Source organism: Lipotes vexillifer, unplaced genomic scaffold, assembly GCF_000442215.2.
Source record: "Lipotes vexillifer unplaced genomic scaffold, Lipotes_vexillifer_v1.1 scaffold205, whole genome shotgun sequence".
Taxonomy (NCBI): domain Eukaryota; kingdom Metazoa; phylum Chordata; class Mammalia; order Artiodactyla; family Lipotidae; genus Lipotes; species Lipotes vexillifer.
The window spans coordinates 271,800-293,692 of record NW_006781396.1 but is presented as its reverse complement, the minus strand read 5'-3'; the positions used below and the strand labels follow the sequence as shown (position 1 = coordinate 293,692).

At 37.9% G+C, this 21,893-nt stretch overlaps 1 protein-coding gene across 1 annotated transcript in view; it reads left to right on the top strand.

Moving 5' to 3' along the window:
- Window positions 1-21,893, top strand: part of FAM149B1 (family with sequence similarity 149 member B1) — a 61,367-nt gene that overhangs the window by 31,968 nt on the left and 7,506 nt on the right. The window contains exons 6-9 of the mRNA XM_007454662.1: window positions 4,104-4,271; window positions 7,826-8,013; window positions 19,595-19,719; window positions 21,560-21,666. Coding sequence (XP_007454724.1) covers window positions 4,104-4,271; window positions 7,826-8,013; window positions 19,595-19,719; window positions 21,560-21,666 — 588 coding nt within the window. The remainder of the gene's footprint in view (window positions 1-4,103; window positions 4,272-7,825; window positions 8,014-19,594; window positions 19,720-21,559; window positions 21,667-21,893) is intronic.

The window sequence follows — 21,893 nt, the reverse complement described above, 5'->3', positions numbered from 1 at the left end:
GCAAAAATAGACAAATGGGACTACATCAAACTGAAAATTTTCTGTGCGTCAACAGATACAATCATCAGAGTGAAAAGGCAACTTATGGCATGGGGGAGAATATTTGCAAATTGCATGTCTGATAAGGAGCTAATATCTAGAATATATGAGGAACTTCTACAATTCAACAACAACCACAAAAATAACCCAATTAAAAAATGGACAAAGGGGGGCTTCCCTGGTGGCACAGTGGTTAAGAATCTGCCCGCCAATGCAGGGGACATGGGTTTGAGCCCTGGTCTGGGAAGATCCCACGTGCTGTGGAGCAACTAAGCCCGTGCGCCACAACTTCTGAGCCTGTGCTCTAGAGCCCACGAGCCACAACTACTGAGCCTACATGCTACAACTACTGAGGCCCGTGCGCCTAGAGCCTGTGCTCTGCAACAAGAGAAGCCACTGCAATGAGAAGCCCATGCACCGCCATGAAGAGTAGCCCTGGCTCGCCACAACTAGAGAAAGCCTGTGCACAGAACAAAGACCCAACGCAACCAAAAATAAATAAATAAAATACAATTAAAAAAAAAGAAAATGTGGTATATACATACGATGGAATATTATAGAAGGGAATCCTGTCACATGCTACAATAGGGATGAACCTCAAAGATATTATGCTAAGTGAAATAAGCCCGTCACAAAAGGACAAATACAATATGATTCCAGCCATCTTTAGTATCTAAAGTAGTTAAATCATAGAAACAGAAAGTACAAGCGGAGTTGCCAAAGGGAGGGGAGGAAGGGGAAGGGGCAATGAGTGTTTAATGGATATCAGAGTTTCAGTTTTGCAATATAAGAAAGTTCAAGAGATCTGATGCACAATAATGTGAACATACTTAACACTGTTGAACTGTATGGTTTTAAATGCTTATGATGGTGTATTTAATCTTATATTGTTCACCACAGTTTTAAAAAAATCATTAAAGTGACATGGTATGGTTTCTCCTAAGCCCACCTCCCTCATGTCACTCATTACAAATTATAGCTTTTGCTTTCATTTTCTTTGATTTTTTTTTTTTTACAACTGTCCTAAATGCAAGAGCCCAGTCAAGCTAATTACAAATCAGACTTTTTCAGACATAAAGAGCTTTCTGAAGCTCTCCAAAACGATGGAGATGTTCTCTTTCAGTTCTTCTACTGGTGGGGCCATCCACAATCATATTTCCTTTCTTAGTGTACTAAGCTATATTTTCTTCCTTTTGGCATCATGAGATCACAACTTCATGTAACCTTCCACTACTTTGATCATTGCTAGAGGTCCACTGGAAGATAAGTTTGGTCTGAAATGGAGTTGAGAGTGGTTAATTGTACTTTTCAGATCCTAGTCAGGAAGGAGAGAGCTCTTGGCTACTTGTTCCTCCCAGCCAACCTGGAGGGCCTTGCAGTGATCACCTCCACGAAGGCTGCAGAATTCTGCCTCCTAAGGCCTACACCTGAGGGCTGGCTCCAAATTAAACTCTTTGTTTAAATAAGAAACCCAGCAAAGTCATTTTATCCTCCATGCATGTGGGAGAAGAATAAAGTGGCAATGATTTCTTTCCGCTCACAAGAAAACAGATCTGAACTTAAATATTACTATCAGGGCAATACATTATTAGACAAGACCACTGTTATTTTTTTAGTAAGTAAGAGAATTACAAACATTTTAGAAGTTAAAGGTTATTTTCCAGACATGGTAATCTCTGAAGTCTGATGATTTAAAAGATCCCTTTGTTAGAAATAACATTTGCAAAGACAGCTTTATGATTTAGAATACTATCTGTTTTTTGCTGCAGCTTTAGGGGAAATGGGAACACTTTTCCTTCTCATCTAACTGAAAAATTTTTTAACTGACCAAAAGGCCTATACTTTGTTAGAAAAGCCTATTTTTTTTCAGAGCAAGTAAATCCATTAGTTACCACTGACTAAAAAATGATTGGTTAATAATACAAATGGAACGATACAGTAGCACAATAACATAAGGAATGCTGGGAGTGCAGTGTTTGACATGGGTTTGACAGCTTTTAATTTTGTCATGTTGTCATGTTGAAAAAAAATACTAACACCACTGTTTTAGAAATGACATATTAACACAAAAAAGCATGTCTCAAAATAAGGACAGTCCTTTTCAAGAAAGGGCATTTTGTAGTCTTACTGAGCATTGTTCTTATTTTGCTCATTTTGATGTGGATCAGTAAAAATTTTGTCATGGATTGCCATAAATCTGTTGACTAGATTTTGGGTATCACTGTTTTAGAATTTCAGAACAGAGACTTAAAAAACCTAAAGTCTCAAGTTTAGAGACTTTTATAAACGGTAATACCAGCTGGTTTTGATATATCTGTTCTTCAAACTGTTTTCCCATCTCTTATTGTCTCTCTGTCCCCCATGCCTCCTGCCATGGTCCAGGCTCTCATCAGCTTACCAGCTCTTGTTTCATCTTTTGCACTAGCCTCCTAACCACATTATCCTCTTCATCACCACCACAGTGATCTTTTAAAGCAAGGATGCTGTCATTCCCCTTCTTAAAAACTTCAATTCCATTGCTATCAATTAGCCAAATTAACAAAGTACTTCACAGTCTGGCCTGATACCCTTCCAACCACTTCCTATGAACCATACACCTTATTTAATGGCTTACATAACAGAGAAATTTCTCTTTTAAAAGACGTCTGGAGGAAGGGTATCTAAAGATAGTACAGTGGTAGTATGGTGTTTTCAGGGTCCTAGACTCATTTCATCTTTCTGCTACATTGTGCTAGCCCAGGATACTTTTCCTGAATTTGGGTTTTTTTTTTTTTTTTGGTGGTCCAAGACAGCTGATAGAGTTCCAAACATGACATTCACTTTCCAGGTAGCAGGAAGCAGGAAAGGCAGAAGGGCAAAAGGGCATCCCTTAAAGCTAACCCAGTTCTCTTTAAACAGCCTCCCCAGAGTCCCACATAACAATTCTGCTCATATCTCATTGGTCACATCTGGCTGCAAGGTGGTGGGAAATGTCATCTTTGAGGTGCATGTATTGCTCTCCTGAATTAAAGTGGCATGATGTATTAGGAGAGACAGGGAGAATCGATATTGGGGGCACCTAGCATTTTCTGCCACATATGTATAGAGGTTTTTGAAATTACTGTACATATTTTGTAATCTTTTTATAATTACCATTTTATTATGGGAATCTTCCATTTTGTCCCCCAACATTAATTTAGTAACCTCATAGAATTCCATTGCATGAATATGCCATTATTTAAACAACCAATCCCCTATCCTATATTTTGAAACAGTTGGGCCAGTTTTGAATTTTAGCAATTATAAGCAGTTCTGTGATGATAATTTTTATAGCTAAATCTTATAGGTCATATCCTCGAAGGAAATCCCCTACAAATGAAACCACTGAATCAAAGCGTATTTCTGTTTTAAGGCTTCTAATACATATTTCCAAAATGTCTCCCAAAAAGATTTTCCCACTAGCCTTGCTGAAAAGTGCCATAGGTTTATTCTTTTTTCATTGTTTAAAAAATACTTAAGGTACAAAAAGGTATAGAGAATAACACAAAGCATACATTGGTTATATTTAATATTTGGTTAAACTGAGAGCCATTTAAAAAATTGTACTGCTCAGATTTGACTTACTTTCTCCAAAGTAAACCTGCTGAAGTGAAGGCGTCATGTATTCATTGAATACCTGGGTAGGATGAGAAATTTAAATATAAGGGAAGATACTTGCCCTCTAGGAGTATACATTTTGAACAATGATGGAGTTATTGAAATAAACATATAACCTCCTGAGGTACTTTAAAGAGCTAATTATGAATGTAAATATTATTAGATTTTTTTAAAAAACTTATTTTATAGCCATAGCTGTTGCATCTGAAAAGATAGCAAGCAGTATTCAATAGTGCATAATATACCTAAGCAGAGTGGGTCTATGGCTAGTATTTATTTATTCCTGTTCTGAGAAATAACAGGTATTAAGGTTTAGAGTAACCCAGGAAGGTGTCACTAGGGCAAGGGACCTTGAGCTGAAACTTGTGCGAATGAGTTCCTTTGAGAACTGTTTATGTTGAACATAATTAATATTTTTCCTCTTCCAGATTTGGTATTAGGGGAAAGAAGTTACATTTTTCATCTTCATATGCTCCTAAAGCATCTTCCATTGCCAAATCCCCTAGCTTGTGTTCTATGGAAAGAGAAGAGGAAGACTGTATAATCTTCTCGGAAGGAATAATAGAGGAATACCTAGCATTCGACCACACAGATATGTGAGTATTATGTCTCTTAAACTTTTTACTCCCCTGCTATTTTGTTGTTAATATCTATTTTTTCTAAAGTATACTACCAATATTACCTGTAATTAAGTTGATGTGTTTCTTTCTTTTCTATTAGTTCTCAGTTATCCACTGTCATGTACTTAGTTGATATAAATTCCTATTGCTTTCACATACCAGTCTTCCTTGTATATTTTCTTCCTGCACACGTCATTTGCCTCTTCCTGAGATTAAACATTTTTTAAATGAATTTTTTTCTCCACATAATTTGATTTTCCTCTTTGTAAAGTATCACCAGTAACTCATGAAAACTTTATTCATCTGATTCTAAATCCAGTGCTCTCTTCACTATTCCATGCTACGTTTCTGATATATTAAACTCTTAAATTATTCCTCTAAGCCTTTAAAAGCTCAGAACTGATAGTCACAGTAGTACATCTAGAAGTGAGAATTTCATTTTAGGCTGTGAGGCTGTGGTTAGGTCTAGTTAGTGTCACATGATTCTTGACTTATTCCCATATTTCCTACTGAGCCATGCTTACTACATGCTCAAGGTACACAGTCCTAGGGTCAGGTAAACACAACCCAGATTTCCAAACATAACACCGTTGAGCTAGCTCATTGTTCCAAGGGAATCATAAGTATGCTGTTTTGGTTTTGCAGAGATTGCCCCCTTCCCTTTCACTTCATCTGGCCTGAGTCAAATTATCCATATTTTCTCTTCCTTTTTTCTCAAAGGTCTTTTCCCTTCACTTTAGCTTATAAAAAATACAGCACATTTAACTAATTTAAAATGTGATGTCCATGGCTCATAGGTGTCCCTGGGGCATCTCTTCCCCTTTCTTGATAGTAAACCCAAATGAATTTTCAGGTAAAATGGAAGATTTTTAGAAAGGCAGTCTTCTCTTTAGAGATATCACTGAGATATTGAGATGTGATGAATGAAATCATGTAAGTTTGGAAGAAAATGAGATATGAAAGATTTTTTTTTTAAATAACTTGGGAATAGGGAAGGTCTTTCTAACCATAGCACAAAATCTACAAGTCATTTAAGAAATTCTTTAAAAAAACTACATAAAATAATATTTCTGCATAGCAAAAATTCATAGAGCCAAATGACAAACTGGCAAAAATATTTGCTTTCATGCATACACAGAGGCTTAATTTCCCTAATATGTATATCAGTAAGGAAAAGATTAAAGATGAAACAAAGAACATGAATAGTTCACATTATAAGAAAATGGATTTTAAATATATGAAATGGAATTCAATCTCATTCACAATTAGAGATGCAAATTAAAACTATAATGAGTATTCTTTTACATGTCAGACTATCAAAGGACAAAAGATAAAGAAGGTTAATAATTCCTTGAATGAGAAAAGAGGCATATTCTTTCACTACTGGAGAATTATACCACCTATTTATTTATTTACTTAGGTTTATCAAAAATTTATTCTTCTTTATTGTCAGCACGTTCCATGGTATGGATGTACCACAGTTTGTGCACCTGTGGAAGGACACCTGGGCTATTTCTAGCTTTTAGCTATTATTAATAAAGCTACTGTGAACATTCATGCACAGATTTTTGTATGAACAGAAATTTTCATGTCTCTGGGATAAATGCCCGAGAGTATACTTTCTGGATCCTATGTATACCACCTCTTTAAATTGAAATGCACTTACCCTTTGACTCAATAATGCTATTTATAGGAATTTATCCTACAGATATAATACCCATGTAACCAAAGAAGTACATACATACTGTTCTCAACTTAAGATGAGTTGACTTATGATTTCTTGATTTTGCGATGGTGCAAAAGTGATACATATTCAGTAGCAACTGTACTTTGAATTTTGATTTTTTTTCCCTTGGCTGGCGATATGCAGTATGATACTCTCTCGGGATGCTGGGCAGCGGCAGCAAGCTGCGGCTCCCAGTCAGCCACACAATCATGAGGGTAAACAACCAATATACTTAAAACCATACAACCATTGCTTTTCACTTTCAGTAGAGTATACAATAAATTACATGAGATATTCAATACTTTATTATAAAATAGTTTTTGTGTTAGATAATTTTGCTTAGCTGTAGGCTAATGTAAGTGTTCTGAGCACATTTAAGGTGGGCTGTGCTAAGCTATAATGTTCAATAGGTTAGGCCTATTAAATGCATTCTTGACACGATATTTTCATAAGTTCATTGGGCTGTAACCCAATACGTAAGTTGAGGAATATCTGTAGAAGGGTATTAATTGCAGTATTGATTATAAAAGCAAAGGTTAGTTGATCAATAACTGTCTAGTTAGATATATTATGGTATATCCAATGGAATACTCTTATTTTTTAAAAGAGGCAGATCTATATATATTGATAGGGATCATGGACAAGATACATTGACAGAAGAGTGAGGTGCAGTACAGTGTATAATGTAACTATCTCTCTGGACCTATGTGTTTGCTTCTGAGAATGGGGACTGGGGGACAGAGATGTAGGAGACTTATTTTTCACTACATACATATATTTCCTTCTATACAATTTGAATTTTTATCATATGACTATGTTATCTCCTCTAAAAAGAAATACAAATTGAAATACATTTAATGCTAATCAGCCTCCTCTGCCACTTAATGCCAGGCTAGCTCTTCCTTGGGAAAGGAGAAGCAAAGGGAGTCTGGCTGCCCTGCTTAAATCTCTTAGCATCCTTCTTGCCTGCCTACAGTTTCCTATTTCATTCTTGAGCACTTTGTTGCCCTAGGAGTAACTTTCACTGTAAAGGTACTTCTCTCCACCCAAGCCAGTTCCAGAATTTGCTTTGTCTTAGTTTATAATACATCTGTCATAGATAAGCACATCCATCAGCCAAATTTTCTTCCCCCAGAAATCTGGGGCTACTGGCACTCATTGCCAGAGAAGAGACAGACTTGCCTAACTGGAAGTTTCTGGATTATAGATACACAGTCTCCAGAAGAGTCTCAGAGTAGTTTCCTGTGCTGTTGGGCTTCCCTCTTTTTCCTTTACAGCCAATTACCAAATGTTTATTTGGATTAGTAAAAGTATACTAATTTTAATAATCTATGTGGACTATTTCCCTAATGAATCATTGCCTCAAATAATTATGCAGCATAATCACAGTTATATGTGCATCGTTAAATGTGTCAAGTTAATATTAATCTAAATGTTATCCAGTTACAACAAAAAGAGTATTTTTGTGTGCTTAATTGTCATAGGTTGCTTGTTGATCAATTTAAAATGCCCATCTATTTAAAGCTTTAAAATGTACAATGATTCTGTCTTCTTTTTCTTGTTCTATTTTTTTGGCAGAGTGGGGGGGTGGGGTGGGATGGGTGTAAAAACGGAAATGCAGAGTCTCCTCTGTTGAAAACTCCCCTAGTTCACAAACCTATTTAATACCTGTGCTATATATGCGGGGAGGAAGCGGGTGGTGGAGGGGAAGAGCATAAATCACACTCCTAAGCAGCCAAAAGACAGTGGTGAACACCCAGTGAAGAATAACCATGAAGTCTTTCCTTCTTGCTTCTGTTAACAGGGAAGAGGGGTTTCATGGAAAGAAATCAGAAGCAGCTACAGAGAAACAGAAATTAGGGTACCCACCCATTGCTCCATTTTACTGCATGAAAGAGGATGTCCTTGCTTATGTGTTTGACGATGTGTGGAGCAAGGTCCTAAGCTGTATGGAGCAGCTGACACATAGTCACTGGGAGGGATTTGCTTCTGGTAAGGCTCTTTGTGAAAACAATATTAAAAAATAGTTGTTTATGCTTTCCAAACCGTAACCAGTCTATTAAATTATATGTTCATTAGTACAAAAGAATCATATTTGTATTTCTCATAGAAACTAACAGATATTTGGAAAGTATCTGGGGATGAGTGGATGAGTAACAAGGCCTACTCTATGATGACTAGATAGAGATTGTGCTTTCTCTTTGAATATAATTATTCAAAAACATGAAAAAACATGTGAGAAAAAACATGTGCAAATACATTTAAAAAACTGCTTTATTGAAGAATTGATATACAATAAACCAGTCATATTTCAAGTGTATTATCTGATAAGTTGACCTATGTATACAGCCATGAAACCATGAGACAATAAATATAGTGAACATATCCATTACCCTCAAAGTTAATAACCTTGTAATCCCTCCCTCCTGCCCCTGCCTGACCCACCATCCCCAAATGACAACTTATCTGCTTAAATGGTATCATGTAGTATTTACTCTTATTTTGTCGGCTTCTTTCCCTCAGTGTGATCATTTTGACAGTCATCCATGTCACTGTGTGTGTCAATAATTTATTCCTTTTATTGTTGAGTTGTAGTCCATTGTTCCACAACTTGTTTACCCATTTATCTGTTGATGGACATTTGGATTGTTTTCATTTTTGGACTATTAATGCTGTTACAAACACTAGTGTACAAGAATTTTGACATATATTTCCTTTTCTCTTGGGTAGATTTCTTCAAGTGAAATTGTTGAATTATATGGTTAAATGTATATTTAACTTCTTAAGAATTGTCTGTATTGATTTTCTATGTTGCACAAAAATTATCACAAACTTAGCAGCTTCAAACAACACACATTTATATCTCACAGATTTGTGGGTCAGAAGTCCAGGAACAGCCAGCTAGTCGTTTACTTAAGATCACACAAGGCTGCAATCAAGGTGTTGGCTAAAGCTGGGTTCTCATGTAGAGGCTCAACTAGGAAAGGATCCACTTCCCCTTTTGTGTGTTTTTGGAAGCATCCAGTTTCTTGTAGCTGTAGCAGTCATGGCAGCTTATTTCTCCAAAGCCAGCAAGAAAGACTGAGTGCTAATCTGCTAGCAAGACAGAAACTTATATAACATAATCATGGGGGTGACATCCCATCACTTTTACCATCATCTTATGATCTGAAGCAAGTCACAGGTCCTGCCCATGCTCAAAGGGACGGGTTTACACGAAGGTGTGAACATCAAGAGCTGAGAATCATGGCGGGGGGTGGGGGGTGCACCTTGGAATTTGTCCACTAGTCTTCCCACTGGCCCTTAGTGATTCATGTGCTCCCACAGGCAAAGTACATTCAACTCCCTTCAAAGGTTTCCAAGAGAATCATCTATTACAGCATCAGCTCCAAAGACTTTGAATCAGGTCCTGGTATGAATGAAGTTCCTGGATGTAATACAGGAAGTGAAATTACTGAGGCACAATTCCTTTCCATCTATAAACCTATGAAACTAAAGCTTATATACACAGGTATATAAACATCTAACTATATAATCCAGCCATTCTACTCCTAGGGACAAGTTATTTGACCCCAACACACCCAACATACAATAGTGGGCCAGGAAAAGGATAACCATTATAGACACTCCAGTTAAAAGGCTGGGGTTGGGGAGGGAAGAGTAAAAAAGGGTCCACAGCAATTCTGAAATCCAGCTGTGAAAATACTGGGAGTTCCTTCATTAAGTTTTAAGGCCTGGAAATAATCCTCTCAGCTTTCTGCTCTACCTTCTGAGCTCTTGGTTTTGACCTCTGAGTCATCCTTCCTTTTTCATGAAACATAGCACATGTTTGTAGATAAGTAATTTTATTAGGCTGCTTCCTGCCAGTAGAATTTTGGGGGTCTGATAGCCTTCCTTTATGTAGAATCTTTTGCCATCTAGAGAGATTGAGAATTTTCAAAATCATCAAGTCCTGGTTTCTTTATGTTTAATAGTTTTTCCCTCAATTTATCTCTCTCATCTCGTGTTTGATTATAAGCAGCAAGAAAAATATCAGGCCTCACCTTCAACACTTTGACTGGAAATCTCCTTAGCTATACAACCAAGATGATCACTTAAAAGTTCTGCTTTCCACGTGACCACAGGAGACCATTTCACTAAGCTCTCTGCCACAAAATAACAAGCATCTCCCTGCTTCCAGTTTCTAATAACATGTTCCTCATTTCCTTCTGAGCCCTCCCCTACAGCTTCCTCCAAATCCAGATTCCTCCTAAGTCTGTTCAAGGTAATTTATGTCTTCTCTATCATGCTTCTCAAAGTTCTTCTAGCTTCTACCCATGAACAATCATAAATGAAATTAAGGAAACAACTCATTTATAATAGCATCAAAAAGAATAAAATACTTAGGAGTAAACTGAACCAAGGAAGTGTAAGACTTGTACACTGAATACTACAAAATATTATTGAAAGAAAATAGAGAAGTCCTAAAGAAATAGAAAGACACCCTCTGTTTATGGATTGGAAGACTAAATATTGTTAATATGGCAATACTCCCTAAATACATCTACAGGTTGAGTACAACCTTATCATAATTCTAACTGCCTTTTTTGTAGAAATGATCCTGAAATTCATACAGAAATGCAAGGTATCCTGAATATCCAAAACAATATTGAAAAAGAACAAATTTGGAGGATTCATACTTCTTGGTTTTAAAACATAATACAAAGCTACAGTAATCAAAACAGTGTGATACTGGCATAAGAACACATACTGATCAATGGAATAGAATCAAAAGTCCAGAAATAAATCCACACATCTATGGCCAACTGATTTTCAACAAGGGTGCCAAGACCATTCAATGGGGGAAGAATAGTCTCTTTAAGAAATGGTACTGGCAGGGAATATAGCCAATATTTTATAATAACTATAAATGGGGTATAACCTTTTAAAATTGTGAATCACTATGTTGTATACCTGAAACTTACAGAATATTGTCAATCAACTGTCAATCAAAAAAAATTCAGATAGAGAAAAAAAAAGAAATTGTGCTGGCACAACTGGATAGCCACATGGTAAAGAATGAAGTTAGACCCTTACTTCACACCATATACAAAATATCGACTTGAAGTGGATTGAAGGTACACATTTAAGAGCTAAAACTATAAAACTTAGAAGAAAACATTGGAGTAAATCTTCATGAGCTTGGATTTGGCAGTGGATTCTGAGATATGACAGCAAGACCACAAACAACAAAAGAAAAAATAAATAAACTGGACTTCATCAAAATAAAAAACTTTAGGGTGTATCAAAGGACATTATCAAGAAACTGAAAAGATAGCCTACAGAATGGGAGGAAATGTACGTAAATCATACACCTGATAAGAATCTAGTACTCACAGTCTATAAAGATCTACAACTCAAAAACAAAAGAAAAAACAACCCAATTTAAAAATGGGCAAATAGGGCTTCCCTGGTGGCACAGTTAAGGATCCACCTACCAAAGCAGGAGACACGGGTTCAAGCCCCAGTCCAGGAAGATCCCAGACGCCGCAGAGCAACTAAGCCCATGTGCCACAACAGCCTGCGCTCTAGAGCCCGCGAGCCACAGCTACTGAAGCCCGCATGCCTAGAGCCAGTGCTCTGCAACAAGAGAAGCCACCACAATGAGAAGCCCACACACCGCAACAAAGAGTAGCCCCTGCTTGTCGCAACTAGAGAAAGCCTGTGCGCAGCAACAAAGATCCAACGCAGCCAAAAATAAATAAATAAATTTATTTTTTAAAAATGGGCAGATAACTCAAACAGACATTTCTCCAAAGAAGATATACAAATAGCCAATAAGCACATGAAAAGATGTTCAACATCATTATTCATTAGGGAAATCAAATCAAAACCAAAACCACGAGACACCACTTCAAACCCACTAGGATGGCTGTATTTAAAAAAAAAAAAAAAAAGAACAATAACAAGTGTTCATGAGGTTGTGAAACTGGAACCCACATAAATTGCTGGTGGGAATGTAAAGTGGTGCAGCCACTGTGGAAACAGTTTGGCAGTTCCTCAAAAAGTTAAACATAAAATTACCATATGACCTAGCAATTCCACTCAAAGGTATATAATCAAGAGAAATGAAATATATCCACACAAAACCCTGGCATGAATGTTCATAGCAGCATTAGTCATAATAGTCAAAAAGTGGAACCAGGACTTCCCTGGTGGCGCAGTGGTTAAGAATCCGCCTGCCAATGCAGGGGACATGGGTTTGAGCCCTGGTCTGGGAAGATCCCATGTGCTGCAGAGCAACTAAGCCCAGGCACCACAACTACTGAGCCTGAGCCTTAGAGCCTGCAAGCCACAACTACTGAGCCCGCATGCCACAACTACTGAAGCCCATGTACCTACAGCCTGTGCTCCACAACAAGAGAAGCCATCGCAATGAGAAGCCTGCGCACTGCAACGAAGAGTAGCCCTGCTCGCCACAACTAGAGAAAGCCCACGCACAACAATGAAGACCCAACGCAGCCAAAAATAAAAAGTAAATAAATTTATTTTTTTAAAAAGTGGAACCAACATAAACATCCATCAACTGATGAATGGATAAACAAAATTTGGTATATCCATGTGTTATGGACTGAATTGTGTCCCCCTCAAAATGCATATGTGGAAGCCCTAACCCCCAATGTGACTAGGTTTGGAGATAGGGCCTTTAGGGAGGTAATTAAGGTTAAATGAGTCAGAAGGGTGGGACCCTAATTCTATAGGGTTGGTATCCTTGTAAGAAGAGGAAGAGACATCACAGCTCTCTATTTCTGTGTGTGTAAAGAGAAGAAGTCAGGCAAGGACAGAGGGAAAATGCAGCTGCATAGGAGCCAGGAAAAGAGATCACACTATAAACCAACCCTGACAGCACCTTGATCATGGACTTCTAGCCTCCAGAACGGTGAGAAAATAAATTTCTGTTGTTTAAGCCATCCAGTGTGTCATATTTTATGGCAGCTTGAGTAACTAATACATCATGCAATGGAGTATTATTCATACATTAAAAGGAATTAAGGGACTTCCCTGGTGGCACAGTGGTTAAGAATCTGCCTGCCAATGCAGGGGACATGGGTTCGATCCCTGTTCTGGGAAGATCCCTCATGCCACGGAGCAACTAAGCCCATGCACCACAACTACTGAGCCTGCACTCTAGAGCCCTTGAGCCACAGCTACTGAAGCCCACATGCCACAACTACTGAAGCCCATGTGCCTAGAGCCCGTGCTCTGCAACGAGAAGCCACCACAATGAGAAGCCTGCGCACCACAACGAAGAGTAGCCCCTGCTCACCACAACTAGAGAAAGGCCGCGCACAGCAACGAAGACCCAATGCAGCCAAAAATAAATAAATTAATTATTTTTTTATAAAAAGGAATTAAGTAATGATGCATCTTAAAACATGGGTGAGCCTTGAAAATATTATGTTAAACAAAAAAAGACATACATAAAGGGCCACATATTATATGATTCAATTAAGGTGAAATTTCCAGAACAGGCAGGTCCATAGAGAAAGTAGTTTAATGATTGCCAGGGGATGGAGGAAGAGGTGCATTGGGAGGTGTGGGGTTTCTTTTTGGAGTGATGGAAATTTTCTGAAATTAGATAGTGGTGGTGGTTGCAGAAAATCATGACTATACTAAAAACCACTTAATTGTATACTGTAAAATGGTTTAAAATGGTGACTCATGTTATGCAAATTTTATCTCATTAAAATTTTTTTTTTAATTCTTGCAACCTGAGGGATGTCCTCTAAAATTTCTTGTATGTGAGTCTGTTGGTGAGAAATGCTTTTTTTTGGATATGTGAAAATTTCCTTATTTTTCTTTCATTTCTGCAAGATAGTTGTGTGGTATATTGAATTTTAGGTGGACACTTTTCCTCTTGGTACTTTTTTTTTTTTAACATTCAGTGTATCTCATTTATTTATTTATTTAAAAAATTTTATCTTATATTGGAGTATAGTTGGTTAACAATGTTGTGTTAGTTTCAGGTGTACAGCAAAGTGATTCAGTTATACATATACATGTATTTCCTTTTTTTCAAATTCTTTTCCCATTTAGGTTATTAGAGTATTGAGCAGAGTTCCCTGTGCTATACAGTAGGTCCTTGTTGGTTACCTATTTTATTGGAGTATAGTTGCTTTACAATATTGTGTTAGTTTCTGCTGTACATACAGCAAAGTGAATCAGCTATACATATACATATATCCCCTCTTTTGGATTTCCTTCTTCATACTTTAAAGATGTTGTCCACCGTCTTCTCACTTGCACAAGAAATCTGATGTCATCCTTTTCTTTGTTCCTGTGTTTATGTATTTTTTCTTTGGCTGCTTTTAAGATTTTTCTCATTTTCACTGGTTTTGAGCAATTTCATTATGATGTGCCTTGATGTAATTTTCTTCATGTTACTTCTGCATGGAGTTTTTTGAGCTCCTTGGATCTGTGGGTTTATTGTCTTCATTGTTTGGAAAGTTTTCAGCCATTATTTCTTCAGATAATTTTTCCGCCGCCCGCCATCCCTTAGGACACCAGTTACTCATATATATTAGTCCATTTGCTTACTGATCCTCAAATGTGATGCTTTAATTAAAGAATTTTATTCTCTGTGTATTTCAATTTGGATGTTTCCTATTGTGCCTCCAAGTTCATTAATATTTTCTTTTGCAATGGTGAATCTGCTGTTAAGCTCATCCAGTGTATTTTTCTACTCATTGTTTTCTGTGAAGTATGATTTGGGTGAATTTTATATCTTCCATGTCTCTTTTTGAAAAAGTGGTATAGCTCAAACATGTGTGTGAATTCTGGGTTGGTTTCAATGATTGATATTCTTCTCATTGTGAGTTGTATTTTCCTGCATGGTATTCTTTGGGTGACAGACATGGTGAATTTTATCTTATTGGGAGTTTTTTTTTTTTTTCATTTGTATGTATCTTCTTTGGTTTTTCCTGGGATGCACTTAAGTTACTTGGAAAAAAATTTGATCTCTTCTGGTCTTGCTTTTATGATTTGTTATAGACAGGTCATTCAGTCCAACTAATTATCCCCCAGATACTGAGGCAAGATTGTCCTAAGTACTCTGCCCAATGCCCCATTAATTATGAGTTTTTCTAGTATGGCTGGAAGAACCAGGCACTGTTCCTGGTCCCATGTGAGCAGCAGGCACTATTTCCTCTAATTCTTTCAGTTGGTTCTCTTTCCTAGCCTCAGGTGGTTTTTTCTCATACATGCAGTGATCAGTACTCGTTTGAGTACTCAAAGGACACCCCACACTCTACAGATATCTTGGGTTCCCTTTCTGTGCATTTTTCTTCTCTGATACTCTGTCCTAGCAGTCTTGGTCTCTGGACTTTCAAATCAGGGAGTCCACCAGGATCTGCCTTTGTTCTCCCTCTTTGTGTCATGTCTTGGAAACTCTTTCAAGGCAGTTGCAGAGCTAGCATCATTTGTTTACTATCTCATGGTTCACTGTCTTTCATTACCTGATGCCCAGTGTCTTAAAAGCCATTGTTTCACGGATTTATTGGTTGTTTTACACAGGAGGGTAAAGCCAGTCCCTGTTGCTCCATCTTGGCTGGAAGCACAAGTCCAGGAAATACATTAAAAAAAACACTTCTATTAAAGTGCATCTAGGGGAGAGACTTCCCTAGTGGTCCAGAGGGTAAGATTCCATGCTCCCAATGCAGGGGGCCCAGGTTCGATACCTGGTCAGGGAACTAGAACCCGCATACATGCCGCTACTAAGAGTCCACATGCCACAACCAAGAAGTCTGCATGTTGCAACTAAGATCCCATGTGCCACAACTAAGACCTGGTGTTGCCAAAATAAATTTTAAAAATATATTTTAAAAATATAAAGCATATCTATATAGAAAATTGCAAAATAAATTTACATCAAACTTGATTTTTTTTTTTTTTTTGCGGTACGCAGGCCTCTCACTGTTGTGGCCTCTCCCGTTGAGGAGCACAGGCTCCGGACGCGCAGGCTCAGCGGCCATGGCTCACGGGCACAGCCGCTCCGCGGCATGTGGGATCTTCCCGGACCGAGGCACGAACCTGCGTCCCCTGCATCAGCAGGCGGACTCTCAACCACTGCGCCACTAGGGAAGCCCTAATGTTCTGTTCTTGATATGAGCATTGGTCATACAAGTCGACTCAGTTTTTAAAAATTAATCAAGGGCTTCCCTGGTGGCACAGTGGTTGAGAGTCCGCCTCCTGATGCAGGGGACGCGGGTTCGTGCCCCGGTCCGGGAAGATCCCACATGCCGCGGAGCGGCCGGGCCCGTGAGCCATGGCCGCTGAGCCTGCGCGTCCGGAGACCAACACTTCAGAAGCCCCTTTCATGTTACTAAACTCCTACCCCGCAAAAGTAAACCTATCCTGAGTTATAGCACCACAGATTAGTTTTGCCTGTTTTAAAACTTTTAAGAATGGATTCATATAGTATGTGCCCTTCTGCATTTGGTTTCTTAAACTCAACATTGTTTGTTAGATTCAACTGTTTTGAGTGTAACAGTAGTTCATTTTCATTGTTATATAGTATTTTATTGTATGAATATATCACATTCTACTGTTGATGGACATTTAGGTAGTTTCCAGTTTATGTCTGCCGGCATATAGTGCTGTTATAAAGATTCTTGTATATGTGTTTTGGTGAACATATGTAGTGGGTACATAACAGTGGCACTGCTAGGTCATAGGATATGCTATTCCCACTTCAGTGGATACTGCCAACTTTTTTTCCAAAGTTGATGCATCTATTTACACTTTCTCCAGTATTGTATGAGCATTCCAGTTGCTCCACATGTTTGCCACAGTTGATACTGTCCATGTGAGTTTTTTTTTTTAAAAGCCACTCTGTTGTTTGCATGTTTAAGTTCCCTTTTAAAGCTGGTATTGGAGAAGAGTAGGTCTAAGACCCTTTTCAAAACAAACTGCTTTATATTATGTGAGGTTACGTTTTGGGAGATACAGGACAGATGATAAAGTCCAGAGACATATCCAAACCCCAATAATAATAAATCCTGGTAATAAAGGAATTACTTCAGTTTTCAGTATCAAGCACTGAAAGTTTTCAGAGAAAACTTTCATTTTACCTTTCACAATTTACCAATGTTAGGCTATGAATTAATATCCTTTTAGTTTATTTTTCCATGCATCCATAAATTTAGGTTATTTCATTGTATAACTATTGTGATTTTGAAACTTAAAGTTTGAAAAAAAGACAATGATCTTATAATGGAGCTGGAGGGTCTCTGACTGGTTTAGTGGGTTGACTGACCTAAAATAGGGATCAGCGAACTTTGTGTATAAAGAGCCAGATGGTAAATGTTTTAGTCTTTGCCAGCCATCCAGTCCCTGTTGCAACTACTCAACTTTGCCCTTGAAAGCAGCCATAAACAATATGTATATGAGTGGATGTGGCTGCGTATACTACTATATACTCAGTATACAACTTCCCCAAGGACATATATAAGAATATCCATGACAGCACTATATACTGGAAAACATAAACTGGAAACTACCCAAACATCCCTCAACAGCAGAACGTGATATATTCATATGATGGAGTACTATACAGTAACAAGAATAAGCAAACTACCCTTACAGCTTTATTTACAAAAACTGGCAGTGGTAATGGGCATGAGGTTTCACTAGTTGTGTGTGGCTATTTAAATTTTAATTAATTACAATTAGGTAAAATTTAAATTGTTCTCAATCACACCAGCCAAATTTTTTTTTTTTACTTAAGTATAGTTGATTTGTGTTACAATGTTGTGTTAATTTCTGCTGTACAGCAGTGATTCAGTTATATACATATGTACATTCTTTTTTAAATATTCTTTTCCATTGTGATTTATCATAGGATATTGAATATAGTTCTCTGTGCTATACAGTAGGACCTTGTTGTTTATCCATTCTATATATAAAAGCTTACATCTGCTCACCCCAACCTCTCACTCCATCCCTCCCCCAGCCCCCTCCCCCCGGCAACCACCAGTCTGTTCTCTATGTCCATGATTCTGTTTCACAGATAGGTTCATTTGTGTCACATTTTTAGATTCCACGAATAAGTGATATCATATGGTATTTGTCTTTCTCTTTCTGACTTACTTCACTTAGTATGATAATCTCTAGTTGCACCCGTGTTGCTGCAGATGGCATTATTTCATTCTTTTTTACAGAGGATTAGTATTCCATTGTATATATAATATATACCACATTTTCTTTATCCACTCATCTGTTAATGGACATTTCAGTTGTTTCCGTGTCTTGGCTATTGTGAATGGTGCCGCTATGAACATAGGGGCATCTTTTTGAATTATAGTTTTGTCCAGATATATGCCCAGGAGTGGGACTGCTGGATCATATGGTAATTCTATTTTTAGTTTTCTGAGGAACCTTCATACTGTTTTCCAGTGGCCACACCAACTTACATTCCCAACAGTGTAGAAGGGTTCTCTTTTCTCCACATCCTCTCCAGCATTTGTTATTTGTAGTCTTTTTTTAAAAAATACATTTATTTATTTTATTTTATTTATTTTTGGCTGCATTGGGTCTTTGTTGCTGCACGCGGGCTTTCTCTACTTGTGGCAAGCGGGGGCTACTCTTCATTGTGGTGCGTGGGCTTCTCATTGCAGTGGCTTCTCTTGTTGCAGAGCACAGGCTCTAGGTGCGTGGGCTTCAGTAGTTGTGGCATGTGGGCTCAGTAGTTGAGGTGCACGGGCTCTAGAGCACAGGCTCAGTAGTTGTGGTGCATGGGCTTAGTTGCTCCACATGTGGTATCTTCCCAGAACAGCGCTCAAACCCATGTCCCCTGCATTGGCAGGCAGATTCTTACCCACTGCACCACCAGCGAAGCCCCCTGTAGACTTTTTAATGATGGCCATTCTGACTGGTGTGAGGTGGTACCTCATTGTAGTTTTGATTTGCATTTCTCTAATAATTAGCACTGTTGAGCATCTTTTCACGTGCCTATTGGCCATCTTTATGTCTTCTTCGGTAAATGTCTGTTTAGGTCTTCTGCCCATTTTTGGATAGGGTTGTTTTTGTTGTTGAGTTGTATAAGCTGTTTGTATTTGGAAATTAAGCCCTTGTTGGTTGCATCATTTGCAAATATTTTCTCCCATTCTGTAGGTTGTCTTTTCGTTTTGTTTATGGTTTCCTTTGCTGTGCAAAAGCTTGTAAGTTTGATTAGATCCCACACTAGCCAGATTTTAAATGCTCTATAGCCACATGTGGCTAGAGGTCACTATACTGGACAGTGCATATGTAGAACATTTCCTTCAATCTCCAAATGTTCTATTAGACAGCTTTGCTCTAGTAATCTTTGCTTTTCCTTCTGCCAGGTACAAATAGGAATCACCAGCCTGGGAAACACTTTAAAATAAATTCATGGTTTAAAGGGTTTTTTTTGAACTGGCAGGTGGTATGAAATTGGGCTGCAAAGCTGTGAAGCCTAGCTTGAGATTATGAATTCTCAGGGGAGATTTTTTTTCACAGTACTGTTGTTGTGGGTCTGAAGATATTCATGGATAATAGATTCTGTTCCTTTGCTCAGATGATGACAGTAATGTTGCAATCACCAGACCAGCTTCAGAAAGCCCCTGTGTGCTGAATGCACCACAACCTTTGGTCTTACCTCGAGTGCCACAGTCTAAGGTGCTGTCCATCACCTCAAATCCGGTAAGTCACACAGGGGAATGTATTGGAGAACCTAGGACTGTTCTTGTAGACTAAGTTTGCTCAGTTATTTGCCTTAATTGTATCACTATGACTCTTTTTCAGTAAAGTTATGTGTTTATCACAGTAATCCAGTGACTCTTTGCAAAGATACGTTTAATTTCAGTTTAAAAAATTAATAGCAGCGAATGCACTCATGTCAATGAATTGTACATGTGAAAATGGTTAACACAGTAATATTATGCTATGTATATTCTACCACAATTTTAAAAAATTTAACCTGTTAAAAAAATTAATAGCTAATTAGAGTTGATAAGTAATTCTCAATCAGCTCTTTTGAAAAGGCATCTATAAGCTGTGCAATCTAGACTCAACTATATGGTCAGCTTAAGTCTGCTTTGGGAAAAATGAAAAATATGATGAAAAGAGGGACCAATATCAGATCTTCTATGGCCTTAACATTCTGTCCTTTGAATTTCTTTTTGACTTCTTCCCTCTTTCTTCTCTTATCTCAGACTACCTGGTTTTTGTTTTATTTTTAATATTTGAATCTGTTGACATTTTTGCTTTTTGGATGTTTACTAATCATAACCAGATGTAAAAGGCAAATCAAAGGGAGGAGAAAATGGTTTCAAATAAGTCTGTAGACAAGCATATAAAAATGGCCATTTCTTGCAGAAGGTTGATAAGCCTGGTCTCATCCATGTGTAATGATTTATGTAATCCCAGTTCCTACATGATAGCTTCCCAGTGTTACTTGTAGCAAAAAAGTGTGGGAGCAGGGGAGGGATAAAAAGAAAAAGGATTCTCATCCTTGGCCCATGCTCATCGAGCCTGGGTTTAGTACCACATCTAGTATTTGCTTTGTTGGTGTACTAGCCAGATATTGTGCAGCTATATTTTAAAAAGGGTTATTTAAAAGTAAACTCAGCTTGTGAATCACTATACTGTACACATCTGTAACTTATATAATATGTACATCAACTCTACTTCAATTAAAAAAAAGTAAATAAAAATAAACTCAGTAAGGCCCATACCTTATCACATTGGAGGATGACCCAGGTAATAATCTAATATTCCTATGATGGTAATAAAATACTTCTACATGTTGAACTGGCCTGGTTAAGACCTAGGTAGCCTAAGCCCTGAAAAGTTAATGTACACGGTTCTGGTTGTTAATGACCAAAGGAAGGAGAAGCAATAATCCAAACATTCTTAAGACAAAGTAGGCGGAAAATGCATACTGTGACAGAGAAGAAGCTGGCCAGAAAGGGCACTTAACTGACTACCTGAGAGAGAAAATAAACAGGACACTAAGGTGGCAGTGGCAGTCCAGGTAAGATTAAATCCTGCTAACATTAGAATACAATTAACTCCTTCTAATAAAGTCTTCAGAATTTAAGTTATTATTGAGAGCTGACTGCTCCAGGTGTAGTGAAGGAGAAAGCATTAGTTTGTGCAGACCATAGGATTATGTGATGGTAAAAGAGATAGAGTTTACCCTTATTCTCCCCATTTTTGTTCCATATTTTTTCTAGTATAATGTAAATAATAATGATAATAAAGGTCCTCTCTCCCCTATGAGAGTGGCTATTAATTGCTTTCATCTAAGTTGACCAGGCTTCCCCATTTAGAAATGGAGAGGAAAGCACTCTGATCCTGTCATCTTGACACTGGACTTGGGGCTCCAGCTGGGGTACTGGCCAAGATTTACAAAAGTTAAGGCACAGGAGAAAAATGTAAAAATGACCTAATTTGGAAATACTAACTTCTGGCAAAGTTGGGAAACCAAGCTGATATCTTCACCAACCAATAATGAGTAACACCTTCTTTTGATATGTAGATGAGTCTCTGTCAAGCAGCAAGTGGTCATCAGCCAAATGTGAATGGTCTCTTGGTTCATGGGATGCCTCTACAGCCAAGAAATCTCTCCCTAATGGACAAGCTCCTGTAAGCAGTATAAAATTTTAAGACTATAGAGTTTAAGTAGATCACTGAGAAATAAAAGGAAAGCAAAGTCAGTCAATCAACATGCATGTATTGAGTATGTACCAAGCAACCAGAGACGTCTGGGGAGTAAAAACATATAAGGAAAATGGTCTCCACCTTCAAGGAGCTGATAAAATAACTGTTGAGAAGGCACAAAGGTAAAAAGAGGCCTAACCATACAGGGCATT